The 26928-nt window shown below is 32.4% G+C and overlaps 1 protein-coding gene across 1 annotated transcript in view; it reads left to right on the top strand.

The window, feature by feature from the left end:
- The first annotated feature begins 1364 nt into the window (after positions 1-1364).
- Positions 1365-26928, top strand: part of LOC123690846 — an 89829-nt gene continuing 64265 nt past the window's right edge. Inside the window, exons 1-2 of the mRNA XM_045634923.1 lie at positions 1365-1924; positions 19687-19944. Of these exons, the coding sequence (XP_045490879.1) occupies positions 1909-1924; positions 19687-19944 (274 nt within the window). The 5' untranslated portion in view covers positions 1365-1908. The remainder of the gene's footprint in view (positions 1925-19686; positions 19945-26928) is intronic.

Raw genomic sequence — 26928 nt, 5'->3', positions numbered from 1 at the left:
ATTGAATAAATATTCCGATTTGAACAAACAATTATAGGTACCTAGTTTACAGAAATACAATTTATCAACCGATTTACTTTTTGTAGCGTATTTCCCAGAATTGACATAGATTCCAATAAAAAAATATCAAAGTGTATATTTGATAACATTTACGGAGTGTTAAAACTCAAACAATGAAGTGAAAACAAATAACAAACTACAAATTTATTTATTTCACACTATTCGATAAACTATTAAATACTGTTTTTTTATTTACAATATTCGTATAACTGCGCTAATAAACACCGAAAGCATTTTTTAAATCGGACCGAGAGAGAGACTATTTCTGAGATTAGCGCGTTTAAACAAACAAACAAACTCTTCAGCTAATATTTTTAGTGTTAGTATTAGTAGGTATATTAATCCTTTCTTAATTATTGGCCCAACAAGAATCCTAATAACAAGAAAATAAAGCTCTATTGTCAATTTATTCGAGAAATTTGTTTTGGCTCTACCTAGGTTTTAAAATAATTTGGATGTTGTAGATTTATTCTTCTTTTTATAGAAGAAAATACCAGAAAAATCAATTACACTTCTCTAAATAGAATTGCCTATATTGTAATATTATCTCACTCAATACGTAAAAGCTGCAGGCCGCTACGCAAAAAGCTTTTAGTACTGTAGTTTCTGGTCATAGACTCATGCATTTGAATTCCTTAGAAACATTGAGTGCGTCAGGTAGCAGAGGAAGTTATGACGGTGTTTAAACTCAGTAGGTAAAGTTCCTAATTTCTTGGCTCTACATAGTTTAGAATTTAGAGGTATGTTTTGTGGTGTGTGAAAACGTATACGTATAAATAGGTTTACCGTATAATGTTATTATAAATGTGAAAATAGCGTAGTAAAAAGTTTATTCCAGTTAACTTTTTTGTAAATTTAATAAAGTGAAATTGTCTTTCTGGTGTTGATCCTAATACTTCCATATCACAAATTCTTATAAGTACTTATTTAAAATCCCAGTGAAGTTCAGAAAGTAAAAGAGTACTGAGTAATGAGTATGTCAAAGCAACATTATTTTAAGTCCATATAGTATGAAATAACGCAGTAAGACGTTAAGCTGTTTAGTGTCAACAAATCGTGCCATTGGGTCAGTCTTACTGCAAGGCGGTCAGTCGGCTTAACTACATGTTTTGTTACGTCCGATTAACCCATATTGTATTAGTTGTCGTGACGTCACGTTACGTCCTGGATTTTTCTACCAAGCTAGGGGCGTCGGGTCCGATCGAGTCCCGCCGGTTCGCAAAATGTGCCGCGCATGCGCCAAAATTGCGCCAATTTCGCACGCAGCGGCCTCTACCGACGCTTGCAGTCCACTTCTATCACGACGGAGAGATGTTGCGTTGCGCGGCGATGTACCTCGCGAGAGATGTCAAAAATTTAAAAATGTACCAGTTCAAAAATGTGATGCGCGCCTGAGATATATACGTAATCTCCTCCGACGTCAGGCTAATGTGTGTTGTGTGTAGGATAAGTTATAGTGTTCAGCATTTTAGCATTTAGTAGGAACGTTGTAGAATTTTAGGAATAAAAGTTAAATTTAAGGTGTTAAATTGGATGTAGCGAGGTTAAGTAGCGGGGTCCGACGCGGTTTCATTATTGTGTAGCCTGCATAACCTTGACATGAATTTCCCGCGCTAGCGCCGCAACCTTGTTTTCTAAAGCAACCCTCTTGAAATTGTAACGTGGAAACTATTATAATAATTGGCAATAAGTACCACTTTATGAACGTTATTACATCATAACAATGTGTGCAGTAGAGACGAGCGACATAAATTGCTGGAAATAATTATATAAACTTATAAAGTTTGCGGAAAAACTCTTAAATAATGACTCCTGTGTGACGGTTTTAATAACGCAGGTGCCATCAAAATGAAAAGATTAAAAGGTGAGTAATTACGCTGTTACAGAATTAATTGCGTGCAAGTATTTAAATCACTAGTGTGTAATTTTTATATTGTAAGGTGTGTTTCAATTTTCAGTTTATGGTGAAATTTTTTATGACTATGAATGCTTTTTTTTTGTGAATTAGCCTTAAGTGAAATTAGTCTTATTTAATAATCATTAAGATCAACTCAAGCACGTTATTATACTTTATAAGTATAACATAGGATGCTTATTAAACATGTTATTCTGGGGTATTCAAGTCTCAACATTGAATTATCATTAAATTTTTTAGCTGCGGTGATAATATTATAATATTATGTATCGACGTATCTAATCTTGACTTTTTCCTCTATCATTTAGCATATGGGTTTTCCTTGCGCTATAAGATAATTAGTTATTAAACCAACATATTTGTCTAAAATATATTAATTAATTATAATGCCTACATCTAAATAAAACAATTTAAATGCATAGATACGTGCTTATTGTTATAATGAACGAAGAATCTAGCTAGGCTTACTTATAAGATTTCCTCGTGATTACCCCATTTCCTCGTCTATAAAGTTTTTTCATGAATATTAAATGAAGCTGTTCATGTTATTTGTATCTGTTGCTAGCGAATTGTTGTAGCTATAACGATAATCTAGTTAAATCATTTGGAAGTTATGTGATTATACGAATGCGCAATTGACGTTACGACTCTATTAAAACTGAAATTTGGATACAAGTAACTATTAAAATTTATGAAAATGTAATATAAATATTTTTTTTAGATTTCATCGATTACCCTACAACATACTTTTTTTCGTCATTGTAAGCCTAGTTTTATTACGTCATCATTACTTAAAATGCTATAACTACTTTTCGTCAGCATTATAAGCCTGGTTTTATTACGTCACACCTTACGTGTATTTTTTTTACCGGATTAACTGATTTGGTAAAAAATTTGAATGCATATAGATTTATGATCTTTGAAATGAAAATGAAAATAAAAAGAAAACGAAACCGCTTTTATGTCCTGGTAAAGTGAATTACATAAAGCCAATCTCAGGGTTTGATAATGTTATTATATTAAGTTAACAATTACAAAACTCATGAAAAGTTTTGATGATTCAAGAAAAATACATAATATTTTCACACACGATTATCGGCCGATAACTATGTGAAAAATTATACTTGTAAAATTTTCTTCTTGCCTATTTGAGTCTACCTGTTTTGATTACTTACTAATCTTAAAAATACTTGATCAAATAAACGACGATCGTCTTGCCAGCTACACTCTAGGGAATAAATGCATTCGCTGCAAAGCGGAATTACATAACTTTCTGAACATTAATCGTTGCACAGCAGAAGTTACAAAAGATTAACACAATAGTTTCGCTCCCCGTGGGGTTATTTACTGTAATGCACCTTATAAGTTGTTTGTACAAGTACAATTAACTGGCAACTCTCTGCGGTAAACTTCTCTAATTTATTACAGCACTTTATCTGTGATATAGTTGGTGTCATTTAAAAATGTTCTCTCCGACGATGGAATTAAGGACTAGGATTTTTAGACGTGACATCGTAGAGGCAATTCTCTCAATACTGGACGTTATAATTTAGAAGCCTATATCTACACTTTATTTTGAATGAAAAGGACCTCTTGGTATGCAATACTCTACTCTACTCTTCAAAGATAGCGTGTTCAGAAAATAATGCATAACTTGATTTTATTAATATCGAGAAGAATATGAGGAGCTTCGAAGAAATCGCTTATGAACGATAAAGCCTCTTCTACTTGGCACGTGTAGTTTAAGAATTTTTATTTATTAATTTTTATACACGATCTAAATCTATACAGTATACATGGTGTCCCACTATTGGTATACTGAGCGCGAAGGGACTCGTAGTTTTACATACCTACACTGATCACGATACAAAATACTTAAACAACAAAATTACGTCAAAAATTTTTTGCTAAATTTTTCCTGAAAATCCATGTTTTCTTTTCTAACTTCGCGCAGCCGGCATTATATACCGCTTCTCTAATATGAGCATTTCGTCTATGAAAACATAATCTTAAACGATAGCTCACGTGCTGGTGGCAAAGTTGGGCGGGTTGCTTGTTATGGGTGTGCACACTGCACATGGAGTTTTAATAATTCATCTATGTATTTGAAAAAAAAAATGCATCTGGAAATTTATAAGTATTTTTTACGTACTCAGCGTAGAACTATAACCTCCTTTGAGCTTAGTAGACCAACAGTGGGACACCCTGTATAATATTATGAAGAATATCTTATATTCATATATTATAACGAGATATTTCAGATTTTATGAATGTATTCATCTTTTCAAAGAATAAAAACACTATGCAATGAATTCATACAAGACTTAAAAATGTATAAAATTATTTTTATGTTGAATATTGTATAGGACTATAGCAATAGTGTGAAATGTGAGATGTGCATAAAATAATATCTTTTATTACTGGGTGAAATAAAACTCATATGTTTTAATGCAACTGAATGCGTGAGATTTATTTTATTTTTGATTTAAAAAATATCAGGTTGTTGTATTTTAGTATTTTTGATACAACCGTGATGGACTCCTGGTTAAATGTTGGAATTGAGTAAATAGTTCCTATAAAAAAATATCAGTTACCATTAAAAAAAAACTATTTCTGAGGTTGAATAATGAAACAAAATCTAGAGAAATTTGTTATAGAATATTTCCCTAAGTATCTGAAGCAAACTTGTGCCTTATTATCCTTTTACTACATAGGAGAACAAAACCTGTCAGTCTGGTGATGCATGGCCCTTGTTTCCCATAACGAAACATCAATCAGAGAAACAGGTGTGAAATACATAGATATAGGTTATGTTATATGTATTTTTCTACCCACTAGTATTCAATCACATTAGGCGGGTCTACACAGAGCGAGCAGTCTCGCGACGCAATTGCTGCGTCAAGAAGCTCGGTCAGTGTGGACGTGACTCGGTCCAGCCCCCCTAGCCAAGTGGCTTTCTGTTAGCGTAGCGTTCAATAGAATAGACTACGAATGTAGCGAATGTAACGAAGCTGTAGATAAACGTATCTACAGCTTACGTCAATCTCATACATTCGTAGTCCATTCTATTGAACGCTACGCTAACAGAAAGCCACTTGGCTAGGGGGGCTGGACAAAGCTGCCGTATGAAAAAGAAAGAAAATGCTTATTTATGTTTTTAATACACACAACAGCACAAAATACATAATAACAATCGATATTAATTATATCTTTAATTGTTGTGCACATAAATTATAAAACTTACTGCAATTGTATAGCGAGAAAGACGCTTATGTTATGTTGACGGACCTATGTTAATAAATTAAATTATTAGTAGAGGAGTCAGTGATTTAGATTTTAGACTAAAACAATCTTTAACACTGATTAAACGTTTGCTTTCTAAACCGTATTGCAGACGTATTGTATACGATCAATCTTCATACTGCTTTATAGCCCATATGAACCCAGGGTAGTTTTAGAATAAATGAGATGGAATTTATCTTTATATCTAAATTAAACTGAAAGGTCGTATACCCATGTCTGGGTTCTTGCCCTTTGGTTTCACCTTTACAACCTTTTGTGATTTGCAAGACCTTAGAATATGAAATTATATTCATTGTTCGCTTCTTCGTGTCACATGTCATGCGGAGAAAATAATTTGATAATGAATTGTATAATTTCTAAATTCGTCTAGATTTCTATTGCAATTTATTTACAGGAATGATGTAAATTATGACGGATCGTAGAGGTTGCAATATTAAATTATTATTAAATGAAAACTTACTGAAAACGAAAGTTATCACTATTGACTTTTTAAATTTTTGATATTATGAAATAGTTTCAATATTTTAAAAATAATACAGATTATATTATAAATATAAAAAATTAAATATCTTGTAAAATTATATTCGAAAACCTCGCATTTATTTTCACTTCACATCATACTAGATTAGCTCCTAACCTACGTCACTGATCAAAGGTGTTCTATTTTTTATGTTCTCAACACACGGTGTCTCAAAGGCTGATCAGATTCTACTTTAACGAACGCTTTTGTTAACAAGTCAGCCAATTCTTTACAAGTCTCTGAACTTTATAATATGAAGTGAACTTTGTTATAAGCTATCAGTTATTGTCGATACACTACATTCTAACTAGAGTATAGTGTTTGATGTTTCTAGAAAACTATCAAATACGATCTTACATTAAAACACATAAATGATAAAACGTCAAAATCTTTCATTCGAGAGACAATAGAGCAAAAAGGATCCCCAAATACCCAAAGGTCTCATCAGCGCAATAACATGTCTTAGAAGAAAAATTAAAAAAGGGGGAGGTGAGAACCCTAACGCACTTACTCGTACGTGCGTTCGGTTAGCCACTTAGGGCACGACCGTCATTAAACGAAGTTCAATTTATACAAGGGTTCGTCTCAAATAAGCACTTTTTTGCACCTTTCCCTCCTTACTACAAAGAAAACGGGAACTTATTATGTGGAGAGTTTTAAATGGTTTTCTTAGGACATAACTTTGGCACACGGTTAGGAATTGCGATTGAAAATAAAAGAAAATAATTGCCTTTGAGAATTTTTACGTTATTACTTTCTGAGCAAGCTTTTGAAGTTACGAAAGGTACCTCTAATTATTTCTGTACCTAATTATATTCAAAATTTTCTGACCTTGTATTTCAGTTCGACTTCTTTGCTGTTCTCAAGTAGTTAGGTAAAGGAAATTTTAGTACACATTCTAAAAATAGCGTTTTACCGCTTTTATAATAACTTACTGAAAGCAAACCTTTCCCTTACATGAACGTCGAAACCCGAAGTGTGATTCAGGGTGAACTCGTGAATGACATGAATTGCTGCTGAATTATAAAGGGACATTTCATATTCATGAGACGGCGTTCAGTCAAGAGTTAACATTTTAAGTGATATGTAATGAGGCACGCCAATTTTGCTTGTTCATATTGTATGAAACTATTAGCAGTAGTTACAACTTTAAATGAATGAATTTAAACTGGCTCACTACATACAATAGGAACATGCAAAACAAATTCGTTCGCCTGTTTCAACCCGTTGCAGATTTTGAAGGATGGTAGTAATAACTCATTTCTTTTACAATTGAAATAATATATTCTTACTCGAAATTATTTTATTCTCTAGACAACTGAAATTGAAAGTCTACAGTAGGGCGTGGTTTTGCTAACAGTTTCTATCTATCTTTACCATTTAAATTATTCTTAGCCTGAAGTTCACGACAGCAATTCTTAGTTCATTCTGTATCATTTATCATTTTTTACAATTGTATGCCTCGTTCTTTGTACCACGTGACCATAAAACAAGCGACGGCGTACCATAAAAATGTTTTATGAAAGATATTATGTGCACATGTGTAAGAAATGTCAGGGTATAATTCGCTTCTAATGTACCTCATTTCTGAGGAAAGGGTGACAAAGTTTCAACGTCAACGTGACCGGAAAATGTACATTACGCAACTTCGTTTGTGTTTTAACTTCTCGATCTAATTGAGTTAACTTACGTTTCTTAGCTTTTAAAATACTATATTGATTACAATGTGTTTGTGTTGTTTGTTTCAAAATTTAGATTTCTTGTTCAATAACTATGTAAATATATGTTTTATGTCTGTACATACCTACATCAATAATTGTGCTCTTCAGGTCAATGTAACTATCATAAACTTGATTGAACGTCCCAAGATTTACGATTTATTGATATCATAGTTAACAGTTAACCAGACCATATATAAATTAGGAAGGAAAATCCCTCGAGTGTAATAATTCAAAAGGCCGTCCTAACACCTACTTCCAAAATTGAAGATGAAACTCTAAGCGCCAATAATCACTTCGCCAACCTGAAACTACACTTAAGGGATGTACCTTGGCTTCAAATATTTAAGGGACCTTTAAGTGACTCTAGCTTATTGGGATTACATTGGGTAAAAGAGGGCCTTTAAAAATGGATTCACTTCATCCTAATGTAATGTAACGTATCTAGGTAAAATTCGAAAAACGTTTTAAGGAAATACGAATTTTAAACCAGTATGAAGAAAACTGGGTCCCATTAATATTGGTGTAGGTATGTTGTTTGTGTCATTTGGTAGTATAAATTGTAGGCCGTACATTCAGCGTTGAATAACTTTGAATTTATATTTAATCAAAAGACGTATCTGTCGAGATAGTTCTTGGCTTTGTTTCAAACAGAGAGATTTCAACACTTAGTCAGAATCTCGGGGAATATATTCACTAAAACTCTTGTTTTATATTTAGATTTATAAAAAGTTTCATTATCAACATCTTATCGTTTCTTTGTTTTACTTTTAACTATCTTTACCCTTGCTTTTCCCCCTCATATTCACCCACGTTGTCTTAAAGTTAACAAATTATAAAAACCGCGTCAAAATCCGTTGCGTAGTTTTAAAGATATAAGTTAGGGACTGATAATCCTAATTATTTAGGAACTGCATAAATTATCATTTATTTATTTATTTATTCATAAGAAATACCAACGTTTAATTACATTGAAGCATTAACTATTAACTTAGACTTAAATGTTTTAGTAAATGTAACAAACAATTACAGGTATTTACAACATGCAAAATATAAGTTTCACAAACCAACCGTTAATTTTATATACTTATTACAAATAACAAAAAAAAATTATAATGTGAAACAAAGGGTTAACTTATATATGTATACTAGTAACAATCAGTAAAATCTTACTGCTAACATTAAACAATAAAACATCATGTTTTGAGATAGAATTCTTGACAAACAATTACAAAGAATATTACATTACTTAACTACTTAAGTACTAAAAATATACTGAGGTAATATTGAATATAACTCACAGTGTTGAAAATTCAATATTGATGTCAGACCATTTAAAAATCTTCAACCGGCACTTTGAAATTTATGTATGTGCCAATATTTATGTATTCAAAAAGGCTTTTCAGAAGTGCCGATGATGAAATGTTTTTTATTTATTAATGGCTCTGAGAATGTTGCTCTTTGAGGGTTTCCGGTACTCTGAAACCTTTATTGTATTGGTTGATGGTGAATAATATGTAAATACACTTGTTATGTGCTTTACTATTGTTTTAGCTTATACGTAGTTCTAATTGGTTTATACTTTGAAGTAGATATCGGGAATACCGTTCCTACTTTTACATAAAAGCTACGTTAACTTTACTACGAGATTGACAGGAGAAATTTAAAGCTAAAGTGCCTAGCGTACAGTTTCTGATATATTAACTATAAGGTTTCGCTTAAAGTACAACGAAACAGATTTTTTAGTGATAACTCTTAGTTAAAACATGATTAAGTATATACCATTTCCTTACAATTCGATAAGGAAACAATCTCTCCACTTCTTTAATGAATCGAATCAAAAATATATTTTTACAAAACAAACAATATAGAGAATCTTAAATTCAAGGAGTTTATTGGAAAACAAAGAGAGGACCATTAAGATTTACGTTAGATGTTACGTGAGTTGAATTCAATGTTCTATTTCTTATTAAATCTCTGGAATTTCTTGTTGTTTCACTTGGTATTTGAATATACGACTTCTTTTGTTTATTATACGCTTTTTCACCGGCTTTTATTAGCTTCGCTCTCGTCACTTATATTCTTAAGCGTGTACGTTTAGATGAAATAATTAAACGTGATTTTCATTTATTACGTTTGCAATATGTACCGTATCTATTTTTCAAAAAAGTTTATTAAACAACCATTTACTTTTTTTATCGAATCGAATTGTGTCGAAACCAGTTACCTCTCCTGATTATTGAAATATGTCATTCATGTTCCACCTCTTTCAAGGTACAATGGACACAATTTCCGAAACATTTCTTTATAGATTCAGAATATTTTAAATAGTTTTCAAACGAAATCAACTATTCCCTATAAAATACTGAACAATTCCAAATACACTGGAATTTCTTCCTCAAAGTTCATAGGGGTACCTATTTCGAATACATTTTTAAAGCAAGGAATTGGTTAAAATACTTATTTCCCTATTTTCTGTGATAGGACATTTGTATTGGATTTTATTCCGGAATGTAATATATTTCGTTCGCTCAATGCGGTATGCGGGTGGCGGGATTATTAAAATTTCACCCTTTATTTGGTAAACCATAATCTATATGCGTTGTTGTTTTTACAAATAAATGTATCTGTTCAATAGGTTTCACGGTTTTATATGTGAAATTAGAAAAGTGTTACTGTAATGATTTATATGCGATAACGATATTTTCAATATTATCCACGTATCTCATGAACTTTTTAAGCTATTGCATAGCTTCTATCGCGGAGAAATCCCGTAACGAAAAAACCTCACGCTCCCCACTCGGAGGTGTGGCTTGAAGGCATGCTATCTACGCAATAGCTTAACCGCGGCCGCGGCAGTCCCCGAGTGCCACACGTCTTTTTTTCCTAACTTAATTATCTATCTACTCGAGCATAATTCACGTTATGATCAAGTACTTCACAAAAATACATCAATCATTGTTTAGTATTAATCATGTATTTCATACTAGAATTCTTTTCATTTTATTACTGCCGTATCTACCTACATGTATTTTATTTTACTTTCTGACCTCTCTCGAATGTTGCAAGAAATATAGATCTTGTCCAAGTTAGCTAACATGGATGGCCTAAAATCCTCATTCGCAAGAGCCTACGGACAGAATTGAAAGATAGCAGATACCCTACTTTATCGTCAAAAGCACAATATGATACGATATTAAATGTTGTAAATTTTGTATTATTAACCGTTTTTTTATTTATAATCTGTGATTCGACTATAAAAGGTACTCTAGTTATCCATTTTTGTGCCAATAACTCATTCATCATTATACGTTTGTTATGACGGCTTTTCAAATAACTCGTGATCAACGTTATCTAGACACGCGGCAGCGTGTCAAGCCGAGTTCAAGCGAAGAGAACTGGCGAGCAGCAGCCGTGTGTATATTTACACGAACCATTTCGAGCCACTTTTCACCCCCTTATAACTCGAAAACTATTTAAGTTATATAAACCAAATTTGGTACATATTAAGAGGACCTCAAGATAAACAAGAACCTTAAATTTCATAAATACAGATTAAACAGTTGAGTAGATATTAATATCCAAAAATCGCAATTTTTAAGACTGACTGACTTATAGACATATACAAAACCTAACCCACTTCCAGATGACCTAGAAAGTTCAAATTTTGTAATCAACTAGGTAATAGTGAGTGTACAAAGGAAAAAATCAGAAAATACTGAATTTATTTGTATTTAATTTTTTTTCAATGACATAAATCGTCGGCTTACTGCAAAAACGTGATAAATGCAATTTTTTGCGGAATCGAGTTAAAGATACAGATAAATGTAATTTTTCATGCTCTATCTACTAGTAAAACCGAATAAATGCAATACCCAATGGCTGCCGAGATAACGAGATTGAAAAAGTGATAAATAACTAGTTTTCTAAAAAAGTATACCAGTACAATATATTAAATAACCTTATAACTTAAATCTGTTTCAATTTATACAGTCAAACAACAATAAATACGTTTATTGCTTTTTACATTTTATAATTGAAGAAGTGGAATACTAAAAATTATTCGGAGAAAATATCATAAACGCATTTATTCCATTTAACTAGTTAAATATTTAAGTTTTTCGCTTACTTCTACTTACAACAAAAACGAAATAAATGTCATTTATGCTTTTTTACGTGTAACGAATGAGAGAGTAACTCCGCAGTTATCACTGTGGTTGTCACATTGCGCGCGCGCCTGCTCAACGTGTTGTGTGAAGAAAATTGATATAACTAACTAACGTGTAACTGTTTGTTGTGATAAATATGGAATCTCGAGGAAGAAGATTATGTCTATGATAAATAATGTTTACTTGTTATTTTAGTATGTATATAGCTTAACTAAAATTCATGTAGTTACATACAAAGTTTCAAATTCAAGCGCGCGATTTACTTTTCACTGTTTTTTTACCTATTTTATTAACGTTGTAGGTACAGATGATTTCGATGAAGTGCCTGGACCTGCATCAAAATTTGTGGAGCCCAGCTTCGAACTGCACTTCACCTTTGAACGATTCTAGGGCAAAAATAGCAGCTGAAATGGAGCGCATGTTTGACAGCGATGACTCTGATAAAGACCCCACTTACAACCCGGTTCCAGATTCTTTAATACAACCAGAGGATTTATTCGGTGAACAGTGGGCTAATAACAACGATGAGAATATGGAAAATGTGGAATTCTATGGAAATTATGAAGTAGTTCAACCTAAAGCCGGCGATCTTATGATTGCACAGATGCTGCCAACATCTGATGCACATAAAGTTACAACTTGATGTACATCTATTTGGGGGCTCTTATTGGAATACGTATGCAATGCTACTCGAAAAAGGAAACGTTGGATGAAACTGGAACCCGGAAACTGGAAGGTAAATATCGCAAAGAATAGAAGAGCTGATGTACTGAACTGAACTTATTCTACAAAAAAAAAAGAAAGATTTGCTAAAATACCTACCAAAAGAGATTGACTGTGATAAATGATTTATAAATGTAGTGTTGTATCTCAAGAAGAATGAAATAAATTATGACGTCACTGCTGGAACTTAAATTATACCGAGAAAAAGAATTTCATAATTCATTCTAGGTAATGTGGAAATAGATACTCCGAAGAGTTCTTGCTATACGTGGACCAAAAAAACAGCGTCAATACACAAAACGGTGCTTTTTTTTTCATAACGGAGAGAAAAAGCAAGTATGTCAAAAGTTTTTTTGCTACACGCTAGCTATTTCTCCAACTGTAGTGAATGATGCTATTCGAAAACGGAATGATATTGGGGTGTACAACGATTTAGACAAGAGAGGTAAACATGAACCTCGCAATAAGACTAAAGAAGTTGATTTGAACATTGTGAAAAATCACATAGAATCCTTCCCTGTCATGGAGCCACACTATATTAGGCAATCTTCGAAGCGTCTTTATCTTGATGCTTCATTATCGATCACAAAAATGCATCAACTTTATAAACAAAAGTGCACTGAAAATAACATGATTCCGGTTTCGGAAATAACGTACAGAAGAATCTTTTGTAACCAATACAATTTCAGTTTTTTTGTTCCAAAAAAGGATCAATCAGTCACAATCAATTATTATTAAAATTGATTATAAATTAAAAATCGTTTCATTTCATCAAACTTATTTCATTTAGCACTTACCTTATTTTATAAATCTCTTTTGTATCAAGTTTAGAGTATCAACATCAAGTAAGTGACATACCCTAAATTTCTACAGGTAAAATAAGTTAAATGTATTACAAATGTCATTATTTTGGACAATTTAATCTATAAACTTATTTCCTGTAAAGTGATTGGTGTCAAATACTAAACTCAATTGTTTTATTTTCCCTTAGAGAACAATGTTTATTCCAAAATATAACTTTTTTAATTTGAATAATATAATTATTTTCACAAAGCAAACAACTAATGACCTATTGAACCCCATAATTTGATGAGGCTAGTTTTACACACTGTTTATATTTCGTGAGGTTCTAAAAACTAGCCTCATCAAATTATGGGGTTCAATAGGTCATTAGTTGTTTGCTTTGTGAAAATAATTATATTATTCAAATTAAAAAAGTTATATTTTGGAATAAACATTGTTCTCTAAGGGAAAATAAAACAATTGAGTTTTCAGTCAACCTAAGAACTTAATACATCTTTGTAAATAAATTTCTGGACTGTCTGCAGAACTTGGCACACATTTAGATCTCATTTCTTTTTTTGGCAAATTAAGTCAACGATTGAACTCGGCTCCAATTTTTACATTTATGTTTTTGGTGGGATTTTTATTTCTCCATACTTCTACTTCTTCTCTAGCAATTGATAATATGATTCTCTCAATAGTAGTAGGTATTTAAAATATATCGTGATATGCATGAATATTGAAATATCCCTGATTTTAGAAAAAATGGGCGTGTGTGCCGAGCACACGTATCAGAAGTGAAACTTCTTTGGCAAGATTCATAGTAGAGATGCAACGAATAGTTGTTTGGCCGGATACCGGATACCGGATGTTCGGCCTGACCACCAGCCGAATGTTCGGTATCCGGCCGCCGAATATTCGGCCGACGGCATTTTGAGTTTCGTAGGTGCGTGTCGCGCACCGGCACGCCGCCTGTGCAGTGCAGGTTTTGACTTGTTTCGTAGTGAACGTTCGCGCGGTCACAGTTCTTGGTAGAGACACTTTTATCGTGTCAGTGAAAAAAAATTTCGTTAAAAATAATAAAAAGCTTCAATTACAACTGTCTTTATTTCGATTCTATTTATAAAATCTACCAATTTTACTATCCGGTATCCGGCCTGATAGTACATTACCATCCGGTATCCGGCCGGATAGTAAAAAAGGGCCGGATAAGCCGGATACCGGATAGGAACCGAATATTCGGTGCATCTCTAATTCATAGATATCAAAATCGTCGCCTTACTCTAGGTCCTAGGATGTATTGCCATGACGCGACCTTGACATTTTACTCTCATCGCGCCTATAAAAGTTTCAGTTCAAAAAATATTATTTTTAATTAACATAATTTAACCTAAATGGCAACTGTATGAACGGTCTTATTCGAAACTTTTCCTTTCAAAAGTCGTACCGTGTAAATTGAACACATACCTACACAGTGTTATCTAAAATTACATCTTTTGTCTCAAACTTCTATAAGCCTGGCACTATTGTTCCCAAATGTTATTTTAGAAACGTTTTGCTCGCGGTAGGCTGTTTTCGTAAATAACATTATTTCATATTATATTTAGTTTTGTTTTTCATTTACATAAAGAATCCATTTTAAAATATACAGATTTAATAATAGATATTTAATATACACAATACACATTTAAGTATACGAACGGGAGTATCTATTGAAAAATAACACCCGTAATTTTCAGAATTTTGATTTACTACATTTATTTTTCACGTGTGAATTTTTTTGCGCTTCAATAGAACAATCAATGAAATGAACTTTCAAAAAACAATTTTTCTACAAATATGAAACTACGTGTTTTTATGAAATTCCTCGCACATATTATTAACTCCCCCTTCAAGCAAACTAAAGGGATGACAAGATTTTTATCTGGTTCACAATAAGTGTCACTTATGTCAGTTAGCTCTCGGAGTCAAACTTGACAGACGTAGAAAAGGGACGCTTCCGACGGCACTTGGTAAGATAAAATTGGAAATTTTGGAATGATATCGCGAGATATTGAGTTTGCGAAGTTTTCTTAATTGTTGTTTACATTGACAATTTATTATCTCTGAAGACAGTTACTTGTTTGTTATTAAAGAAAATAATTCAAGAATTTAATGCATCATTTAACACAAACAGTATCTTCCAAAGTTCAGAGAATAATAACAATTTATCTATTGCTATTATTGAATTATATTTAAAATTACGTAATTTAGCGTCTTATTATCTAGATTCAGTTAACAAAAATAATACAAATAATAACATGTGACTATAAAAATTGAAGCTACAATTTTTTTTCTCCCGAGTTTACTTACTGCCTTTTTCAACCGAAATGTTTTCACCCTTCATTAATCCTTTCTTATAAGAAAAAATTACTAACGATATCCCTGTATTTGATTTTAAAGCTGCGATGATTCATACTTCCATACCCATTACAGTCAAAGCCATAACCCTCTTTAATTTCATCGCAGTTGGCTAAAAGGTTCCAGTTGCATACAATTGAGCAAATCTCTTCAGATGAGACCATCGAAGCTATCAGCTTTCAAACGCTTAACTTCAGTCTACAAATTAAAGCGGTTCGTGTTACCCTGATGTAATTAAACTACAGAAGCTTCAAATTAACATACAATTTGTTTAACGCCTTTTATTAACGCTTTTAAAACTCTTTTGGTAGTAGGTATGATGACTATGTTTTGACACTATTCAATAAATATATAGAGAATCTTTGAAATAAGTTATTTTTTGTAAATCGATTTCATCAATTTATACTGATTCGTTGACTATTTATATTATGCTCTTTACTTCGAATTGAATCTAATAAATGGACTACGTAACATGAAACGATAGTTTATTTGGTGTTTTTTAGACTATTTGATATCATTAGCTTTCTCTAGCTTCTATTTTAGATTATTCACTTTTGTCCAGCATGTAAATCGATCTATTTATTTTCCATGCTTTCGTTAAATACACGGAAAACAAGTCATAAATATAGATCACAACAATATGCTAAAAAGAGCACATTCATATTTCATATTATAATTGTACGATGCCTTTTCCAATTTTATAATGTCAATTTAAATCACTAACAACATGAACCGACGAAAAATACTTACAAAATGGATTTAAAAATATATCCACCAAGTTGATAAATAAACAATTCGGTAGCGAAACGGCACACAAATATATCCATTGTGTTTCAAAATAACTTGTTCGATATTGCAATTTTATACCTGTAGGCAGTATACGATGTATGAAAGTCACACGTTGTTTGTGTTTATATCTGTTAGTTTTGGTTATGCTGACACTGTAAGAGCCAGCGCGCACGAGCAACTTTTTGTCTCTCCCACCCATGGGCTAGTATGAAAGTGCGCGCACGTAGCGACGCAACTCCCCATAAAAATTGATGGGAGAGACAAAATAGTTGCGGAGACAAAGTTGCTCGTGCGCGTGGCTCTAATTGTGTGTAATGGGCTCGCTTCAGAATGGGCAGCGTTGGGTGTGTAGAGGCAATCGCGATAGTGAAGAGATGTCGATTGGCCGTCATTTTATATATTTATTCAAATATCGACAATCATTTGTTAGGCCAACGCTCTCGATTGTGAAGTGGGCCCACATTGCTGTTATTTGTAATAATTTTTTTGACATGCGGGTATTCGGATATTTGTCGAGAGAGCAAACTACAACCACCAAAACTGGCACAGTCTCTATCGTGCTGTTGAACTGAAGACACGACTAATTCGGTACCCTTCATAGTTGTAACACTTATCCAGTTTCTAATTAATTAAAAAAAAATCTCTTTGTACTTTCCGAATCTAAAATACAATTCAATATTTCACTACTCTTTTTACTGCCTGTCTCAAAATATCCTTCCTTATTATTCTATTAAAAAGTTGATTGTTCCTGTAAATATTTGACCTTTGTTAATAGAATAGAATTATTGGAGGAACAGGGAAGTCAATCAATCAAGTCCGTTCTTCCTGCAAAAGTTATTTCATAAGCAAATTGGTGAAAAGGGAAGTTTTTTCATCCAAAACGTTTTCTAATTTTCTCTATATTCCGTCCTTTCAATAATGTTGACTAATCTGAATTCGAAATGACCTGATTAGTTCGTTCCCCTTCGCCAGTTTTTAATATTGAATTGATTTCACAATATTTTTTGGAAAACGGTCGAATTATTGAGGTGAAAATAATATTTCAATGAAATGTATTTTTGAATATTTTTATCTTTATTATTGATACACAATAAGGATTGGAAAGAATAATAATATATTGATGTGATAGCAATGTGATAAAGGTTTTCTCTGTAGTCCAAGTAGGTACTGTGTTTATGTATTTCTGGTGATCACAATTTTAATAAAAATGTAAATATGGTACTTTTACTATCATTTTTATACTCATTATCCATAAATTTTCGTTATTTATTTGAGTGATTTAAAAAATTCACTTGTAATTTTTAAGCCTATTTATTATTTTATCAGCATGATTTCCAAATAAATGTCTATCCTTTCTTATTACATTACCCGTACAAATCTAAAAAGCAGCAATTTTTCATTCCATAACCATTTCGAATTAACATAAAATCCGTTCCTATTCGAGAACCAGGCTTTAATATTCCATCATTATCATTTGAACAAAACAAAACAATAGCGAGTGGTGCTATAGAAACGTGAAATGGGCAAAATTGAAAAATGCCTCGAAACGTATTCAGTGAATTCATAAATGTGTTTTCAATGTCTCCGTTTTAATTTATTTCTCGGGTTTAAAGGATTCAATACGAGAGAATCATGAAAAGGTGTCATCGGAGATCCAAAGAAGATTGATTACAGTTTCTGAAAACAGTTCGCTTCGCAGGAATAAAGTTGCGGCCGATGAGCAGACGAGAATGTTTCTTTAGAATCGCGGATATTAACGGGGTTGCTTGTTTTAGAATAATGCAGATTCATTATAGAGATTAGATTACGCTATCGTTATAATTTAGGTGACATACATTTTAGTTTAAATACCTGACTTGTTTTACGTATAGTAAACAGTATAGAAAACTCGATTCACAAAAAAAGGTTACTAATCTGAATTTAGATTCCATATATATATTATTTCATAATATCTGACCAAATTCGCCTAGAGTGTGACATACTAGAATAATCCATAACAAAACAATCTCCTCCACTCTGCCTTATTACGAAGAAAACCCTTCAAATTCAGAAGTTCGCTCCATTATAATAAGGTAATAAATCATCAACACGTAACAATTTGGCGAAACAACCTGTACTTATAGAAAAGATATACTATGTACAGTCATGGTGATTTGTAAGGCTTATATAAAAGCCTAAGCCGACGAAGCGTGTGTGATCTATCACGGCTATAGTTTAACATTTAGATACGTCTTGTGTGAGCAATTTGTACTGATTTAGATGTGAATACTCAATTGTAAGACCTTGTCACTGTGTTGATGCTTATCCTGACCTAAAACACCTCTTACCTCAGTATTTTCTTTTTATAATTACAGATTGGGATTCAATAACTTGTATTGTTAGGGCTTTAAAAATAATAATTTTACACAGCAAAAGTAACTTGTGTTAACACCCCCAAATTTCATGAAACACGCACACGTGTATTCGAATTATCAAAATGTAACGTATTAATTTTATCAACATTTAACAATTTCCAAATCAGCTTAACTAATACCTTACAACTCCTACTATTATTATTTAACTACTATACTACTCCTATAAAACATACTATACTAATGAAGTTCTGAATGCTCTTCCACAAGACACTCAACTAAATCACCAGTTAAATCAGAAGCAAGTACCTAAAATGTATTATTAAATTACCCTGTTCGCATCCACTTAGATTACATTTCCTCTAGGCTGACATTAAAGTACTGAGTACCGTATGAAGATAAATTACATTCAACCACTTTAAGTTCAACCTTTGTAGATGGGATAAGAAGGCTTCAACTACATTTGAATCACTCGGTTGTTCCTTTAAATTATTGGGTACCTTTTGCCAGGTAGATTTTTCGACGATTTTCGGTCGTATTTATTGAATATATTTTTTACTAGCTGCGCTCCGCGGCTTCACCCGCGTGGCTCCACTCTTGTTGGTCTTAGCGCGATGATAATATATTATAGCCTATATATAGCCTATTGTACATCGTTCATACGACGTTCTTCGAGAAGAATAATTTACTCATAACATGATCCATATTTAGTCATGAGGTTTAGGGTGCTTTTTCACCAAAAATGTGCGAGGAATGTGTTTGTAAATAACAAATATTATCGCTTCAAATGCTCAACAATTTAAAATTCAAACTAAATGAAGCGATGTGATTGGTTATTTACAACCACATTTCTCGCTACAATTGGTGGAAAAGCACCTTTATTCTACCATTATTTCTTAACATAAACATAATGCTACTAAAAAAACCAAGCCTAATTACCGTTTCTTTGTTTCAGATATCAACACAACGGCAATGAAAATTTACATCCTCATAATCTTAATCATCCCCCTCACTGATTGCGATGTATTATCAGAAGCGAAGGAATCAAACCCGCTGCCAGAGCCTGAACCTCTTCCTGTATTGCACAGCAACGATACACGGTGTAGAATATCCGAATACCAGTGCTTTAACAAGAGATGTGTGCCGATAAATAGGTTCTGTGATGGCAGCAACGACTGTGGGGACGCGTCTGATGAACCGAGGCATTGCACGCGTAAGTTTTATTGACTCATTAATTCATTATATTATGAATATAGGTAGTGTGTTAGTCAAAAGATGGGTATGAAATTTCCCGATACAAAGAAAAAAAAACACAGAAGAAAAAGATTGAGAAGGTGATCGTTCGATCGTTCTTGACAGATTGTTATGTTATCATAATATTTTCACAGTTTGCAAGAATGGCCCATGAATCGGGATTAACACTATGTCACTACGAAAAAATCTATTATCTACTATAATATAACGTTCCCTGAACGAAAACATTTTTGAACTAAACATTTAAATTTAGTTCATTTAAAGCCGATACTAAACAAGCTCCCTATGTCCAGTGAGGCAATCTATTCCGCCATTTTACAATGTTTCTGGCTACATAAAGAACGTGAATTTTTGTAAAAGCTCTTCGTTGACCCACGAACTCGGTCAGCTGGTCTCATAGAATAATGGAACCTCGCTACAGTCTACACGATTTATTCATGCGTGACTTTCCGATTGAAACTTACAGATTGGATTCTGTTTTTACATTGGTTTTCATTAGGAAAGTACTTTAGCAAGGTGATGTATTAAAATTGTAAATTTTTTGGACGTTAGTATATTTATTGCATTATATTGATATATGACTCACGAACAAAATTTATCTGATCCAAATTATTTAACGTCAACACAAGCTTGATTTGTTATTATGTTTTTATAAATGTATTGTTAAGAGCATCCCCTGGTTATAATAAGTCCTTATAATATCATATCACACTTAATTCGCTAAGGTACCCTCGACGGTACATTTCATACTATTCAGGGTCCTAACTTTTCATATTATTGTTTATGGACTTATTAGATTCCACTGGGAATTCAATCCGAGATACCATAAAAGTAAAAGTATTAGAATGCTCTATCGTTTTACTAGGATGCGGTCGTTTTCATACTTATAAAACTAACTTCTTTATAGAAAATAGAATAAATGGGCTATAATATAGCACTGAAATATTTTTTTAAATCGGGCTTTTAGTTCTTAAGATTAGCGCGAAGAACTAAACAAACAAACTCTTCAGCTTTATAATATAAGTAAAGATGCAATGTCTTTATTTCTTTAGCACTAATATTTTATATTTTCAATAAATATTTCACCCCTAAGAAATGAATCATCCGATAAATGTTTTCGGAAATGGAGAATGAATCGAATCGTCTCGCCCCGTGCGTTCGCATATGCAAACTCAATTATGCAATGATTAACGAAACGAATATGAACCGGTTATAGTATTGACATACAGTGTTATATTAATTTTATGATGCTATTATTAGTGTATGCCATAGTAAGTTTGGTTTATACTTTATTGCACATAATATTATGTATTTAAAAAACCAGATTTGGTCAATAGCCGCCCGAAAATATAAAAGGCACCATTTTCTATCATTGGCTTTTTGTAGCGAAGTACCTAGCAGTTTATTTTTTAGTTGTCATTACAATTTTTGTAATAAGAATAACGTAACAATTATAATAATTATGAAAACGACAAACAATTCTCGTTAATTTAATAAAAGTCAAAAGTCCTTATTGACTACCACATTTTACCACAATTTTAACAATGATTTTCCGCTTTTGTTTATTTTTCGCTACGTCGATTATTGCCAATGAGAATTTGTCTTTACAACCAAAAAATACACGACACTTGTAAAAATCACAATTCCACTGAAATATGCTTTCATCAAGTACATTTATTAAACTTCTGTGTAAGGATAGACTAGAAATTCTAAAATTATAAACCCAGGTCGATGTTCTGTGTAGAGGTAAACAGAAAATTATGAACATTTTGCTTAAACTTACAACTCCAGTTAGAAAGAACCCCGGAACTGTAGTTTGGGAGAACGTTAATTTAGTGTTGTAAAAGTTAATTAAAATTCGTGTAAAGTTCCAACGCGTTCAGTTAAGTTGTTAAATCCACGACAAGTACCTAAGTGAAATAGTTTTTGAGGCGTTGAGTCCTCCGTTCCTCTTTACATGCGAAGTGAAATGTTATTCACGGATTTTGAAAAAGGTGCCTACTGTCTGTGAAATTAACAGCTATTTTAAAACTTATACTATTTTTTGACAAATAAAAAATATTTTATATCTCTCTCACGCTACGGTGCAGGTGGTTCACCAATAAAAATTTAATATTATAATTTACTATTAAGATAACTTTTAGATTGTGGAATCATTCATAGATCTTTCAATCATTTTGCGGATTTTTTTGTATTTAAATATACATTGTTAGACTACTTAACTATTCAACATTTTTTTTCAGCATTCAATGGTTAAACTACCTATTCAAAATTTTTCGTTTACTATTCGACCTTCATTCGATTTGATTTAGTCACATGTACATAACAGCATAATTAATATGTATTATAGAGTTACATAAAGCTGTGTATATAGTTCTATAATTTTAACCTTGTTTTTAGATCTAGTTCCGTACCTACAAATGCAAACATGTTACACAACATTTGTCGAGAGAGCAATTTCGCGTTGGTAATTTGATTTGCATCCTTATCAATTTGAACGAATTATTTGAACTTGTGATGTTCATGATGTAGTGTTATGTAAATAATATAAAGTACTTTGGAATTGCAAAAGCGTGGTGGAATCTTCATACTGCAAGGTATTATTTCGTGTTGACGCTCCATTTTCATTTTCAATCCTATTGGAGGTAGACGAATTCGAAATACCTAGTAGTTGTTTGTAGTAGTAGTAATTTGATTATTTAAGTATCTTATGTTAAGGTATAGGGAATTTTTTTTTCACCAAAAAATACTGCATAACAATACATTATACACAATTTATAATAACAGATTTTGAAAGTTCAATTAACTGTATATTTATATTATTACAGCACGTATATTTTTAAATCAAGTTGTGACCTCTTTATAGGTGATTTATTTTACTCAGGAAATATAAGGTTGTACCATTATTTATCTACGAAACGAAATAGTGGTCGACATCATTAAGCTCCAATAAGGCGAGATTCCCGAAGGCAACGGTTGGCGTAATTGTTGAGATATTTCTAACATTTTCCTTCTATAAGGAACGACTTTTGAAGCTTTCCTCGAAATACTCATTAATACTATCATATAAGTAAGGAAGCGCCTTTATCGCTCTTTTTGTGAAAGTTATTGGAAACCATTTACATTTGTATAATGATAAGAACTTCCTCATTTTTATCTATTAAAAATTATTAGCGATTATTCTATAATCTATTAGATTAATAATTGCGTTCGTTTTAAAAGCACGTTAAAGGAGTGTGATGATCATTGTCATCATTAGACCATATTTGTTCTCACTAAGGGACGCAGGCCTGCTGTACTTAGACAAGATGTACCATACCTAGTGTGGGTTGGCAGATGTCACACTTCTAATTCTTGGGCAATTGTGTGGATAGGAGAACGTATTCTTACCAAACGAAAAGTACTATCGTCTTATTTTTGGCATATAACGAAACGTTAGAATAGATTTATCTCTTCGCCAATTTCAAAGCGATACCATCGATGTCGTTTCATGCACCAGTTGCCATTACACTGCAGATTAAATCGCTCCTTCCGAGATTCCGTTACAACTTCACGAAACTTGCACTAAAATGTTCCAACTTTCACTTCACTTAGAACATTATTTATCGTAAAATGGAACGTAACTCGCCCCGCATTTATTCCATTGAAATATTATGCGATACAGTGCAAAGTACCATTTTCTTCCCCTTTTGTGTGCGTGTTATTCTTTGCTGTTCTAATTTTTCTAAGCTTTATGAAACGTGCGCTGGGGTAAAGTTCATTTTATACAGCTAAGGTGATATAAACATCAGACTACTTACCAGCTTTTTGTTCTACTATTTCAGAAATGGAATTGTTGAGAATTGTTTTATGTTAAGATTAAGGTTCTTATGAACATACAACGTTTGACGAGGATAAAAATACTGATCTGTGAATGAGTGAACACCTGGTGAATACAGAAATAATATAGTATCTACGCGTACCTTAAAAACGTTTTCTTGTGGTGGTCCTATCGATAAATTTCTTTTATTATAGTACCTATTATATATTATCTGTTAAACTCTAGTCAGACCATGATCAAGTTAAATATTGTTCACATCACAGTTACAATAGTTCCATTCAGCCTCGCTTCGCAATATTGAATTCAACAAATGTCACAAGCAATTTACATACAGTAGGCGCGTCTTGTTAACAAAGCAATGAACGAACATGAGTTACACTTTAGACTTTAGTTGTGCCATGATTGGATTGCGAAGTTGGATCGTGAAGTTTGCAGGCGATCGTGTAAAGTTTAACAAGACATCTCGTTGATAACTTTTAATCTGAAATAGGTCAGTCAATATGCAGCTGGGATGAAAAAACAGGATCCATACTGCTTGTAATGTCAGAGATGAATGAGTGTTCAAGAGGGAATTCGCAATGGTTATTGCATGTAAATATGTAAATATACATTTTATTTAATTAACATATAGGGAAAAGCAGTATATTGCTATTTGTGACACTATGTTTTACTTAAATAGATTAAAGGTCGAAAACCTCATTACTATACTCTTCTTGTTAAGCTATTGTATTGTCTAGACTCTAGAGAATACTTGAAATAGATATAAAAACTCTTACACACGAATAAAAACTAGATGCATATCAAAAACTATACAACAAAACCCAGATATTGGTTAACATATCTACAAAAGAATGCCGTATCGCATCAATTTCAAAGAGTTCAAATGCTGCCTCGAAACGCTCTCAAAATGAATTCATCCAAACATAGCGTTCATTCATATTGAACCCTTGCTTGTTTCTATATACGTGTTAGGTGGTATCTAAAACATACACCCACCTATTCCACACCACTCGATCGATACGGGCTAATTTTATACAAAATGAAATTTACCTCTTGCCTTTTGTACATTCTCTTTGAACAATTTAGCGACGAGCTTTAAGAATAAAGAGCAAAATTACAAGGACTCATATGGAAGTAAAGCCAGTTTACTGAATAGCTCTTCCGAAGGATAAGATTGCGTCGAGTGGCATTTTACGCCATCTATAAAAATAAAGTGGTGGTAGAAACAGGTCGGCTACAATTCTTTCTGCTCTTGATTACGGCTTTATTAAAGCTCGCCGATCGTAAAAGTCTTTTATGATTCAAGATGATGTTGGATTTTTCCTGATATTGGCCTATTTCGATGGATATTAATTTTATTGCCGAAGAACTTGCAGTAAATAAAACATTCGTGGAACTGGCAAATGTGAAAATCGATATGAGAAATCGTAAATAGAATGAAGGATGTGAGATTTAAAATTTAAACGACAATTGTTCTTGACAGCCACGGGTCGAATAAAAAATGCTAGAAATAGCTGACGTGGGTCAGGGATGACCTTTAGATTCTAAAAAAATAAAAACAGTAAATAATTAGTTTGTTTTGAAACAAATAACGCGAAAAAATAAAATGTAAGTAAGAGAACTGACCTTTTTTATTTGTCGCCAATCTCCTTCGAGTGCCTTATGAACTCCTATGAATGGCACGTGACCATTAGCAGACCCATCTGCTTGTTTCCTTTTCCGCAATGTAAAGAAATAAATCATAATCTTTTGTTGTTTGAAACGCGGAGTACATCTCTTATATTTCTTTTATGGTCTTACTCTACTACGTGTTTACTCCCCTCCTTCTCCAGCTGATACTTATTAACATTTAAAAACATATTGTTCAGTTAAATAAATTGAATTGGGCCGTACCAACATTCTCGTAGTAGTTTAAACGTAATACCATAACAAAAACAATAAAATAAACCCATTTCTCATTCAACCGTATGCGTATAGATGGATTGGATCACTGGGATCGAAAACTTTATCATGATTGATGGATGGGTTCCGATTGCTTATACAAAATATTTTGTGTAAACTGTAAAATAATAGCGGTTAAACGAATCTCGACTTTATAGTCCTGTAATTTATTAATAATGGAAACGTGAAGTCGCTAGCACGGCTGGCATAACTCATAATGGATATAATCGTTTGGCGTTTGGCGACCGGCCAGAGCTGCAACTTAAGCAGATTCATTCTGGATATTTTACGCCATCGACTTGAATAACTTTAGAATACGCCCTAGATATCCGTTTAAAGTTATTTCTATTTTATTTTCTGAAATTTACCGGAGTAAGGGATATTTCGGTTCTTTGATATAAAATATAATCGAGTAAAATAGGAATAGCGATATGAGAAATACGATTCACAAAATTGTAGAAATTTAAGATATCAGATTGCTGACAATATTCGTTTTATTTCCGAACGAGATTTACTGAACTCCGACTTTGTAGAAAACATCAATATGAAGAAATCGATATGATTTTAAATTAGCTTTAAATTAAATCAAGCACATTTGTTTTAACGTAATTCCTCTTCTTAGTTTCTTAAGGATAATAATAAAATGTAAACATCGATAATCGTCACACAGTTATTAGGTAAATTTAATTTCTTAAAAACTTCTTTTCTTTTACAGATATTAAAATAGGTATAATAAAACATTTACAATGTAGGTAAAAGGTGGAATATTATGTAGCTGTTAAAATGTCTTAAGGGTATGTTTTTATGTTCTTATTTCCTTTTAAAACTTTTTACAGTTTAACCAATAGGCATAAAACTTCAGAGGGTCGTTCTTGCCACATATGGTGGCTTTTACGACATAGTTAAGTCTATTATGGTCTTTATTTCAAATATAAAGTACCTATTATGTATGGTGGCAAACGCGTACGGGAAAACTCAACACATAATAGATTTGTACTTCTATTTTATATAAGTTTAAAGATTTCATGAAACTTGTAATTTCTATATTTTTTTAACTCTTTAAGAAACGATAATAATTTCGTATATTTATATTCAAATCAGTTGAATATTTGCATTATGTAATGATAAAGCTTGATAAAGTAACTCTTTGAAGAAGGGATGGCTCATTGACAACCGTAGAAT

Source organism: Colias croceus, chromosome 4, assembly GCF_905220415.1.
Source record: "Colias croceus chromosome 4, ilColCroc2.1".
Taxonomy (NCBI): domain Eukaryota; kingdom Metazoa; phylum Arthropoda; class Insecta; order Lepidoptera; family Pieridae; genus Colias; species Colias croceus.
This window is presented reverse-complemented; position numbering and strand designations above follow the sequence as displayed.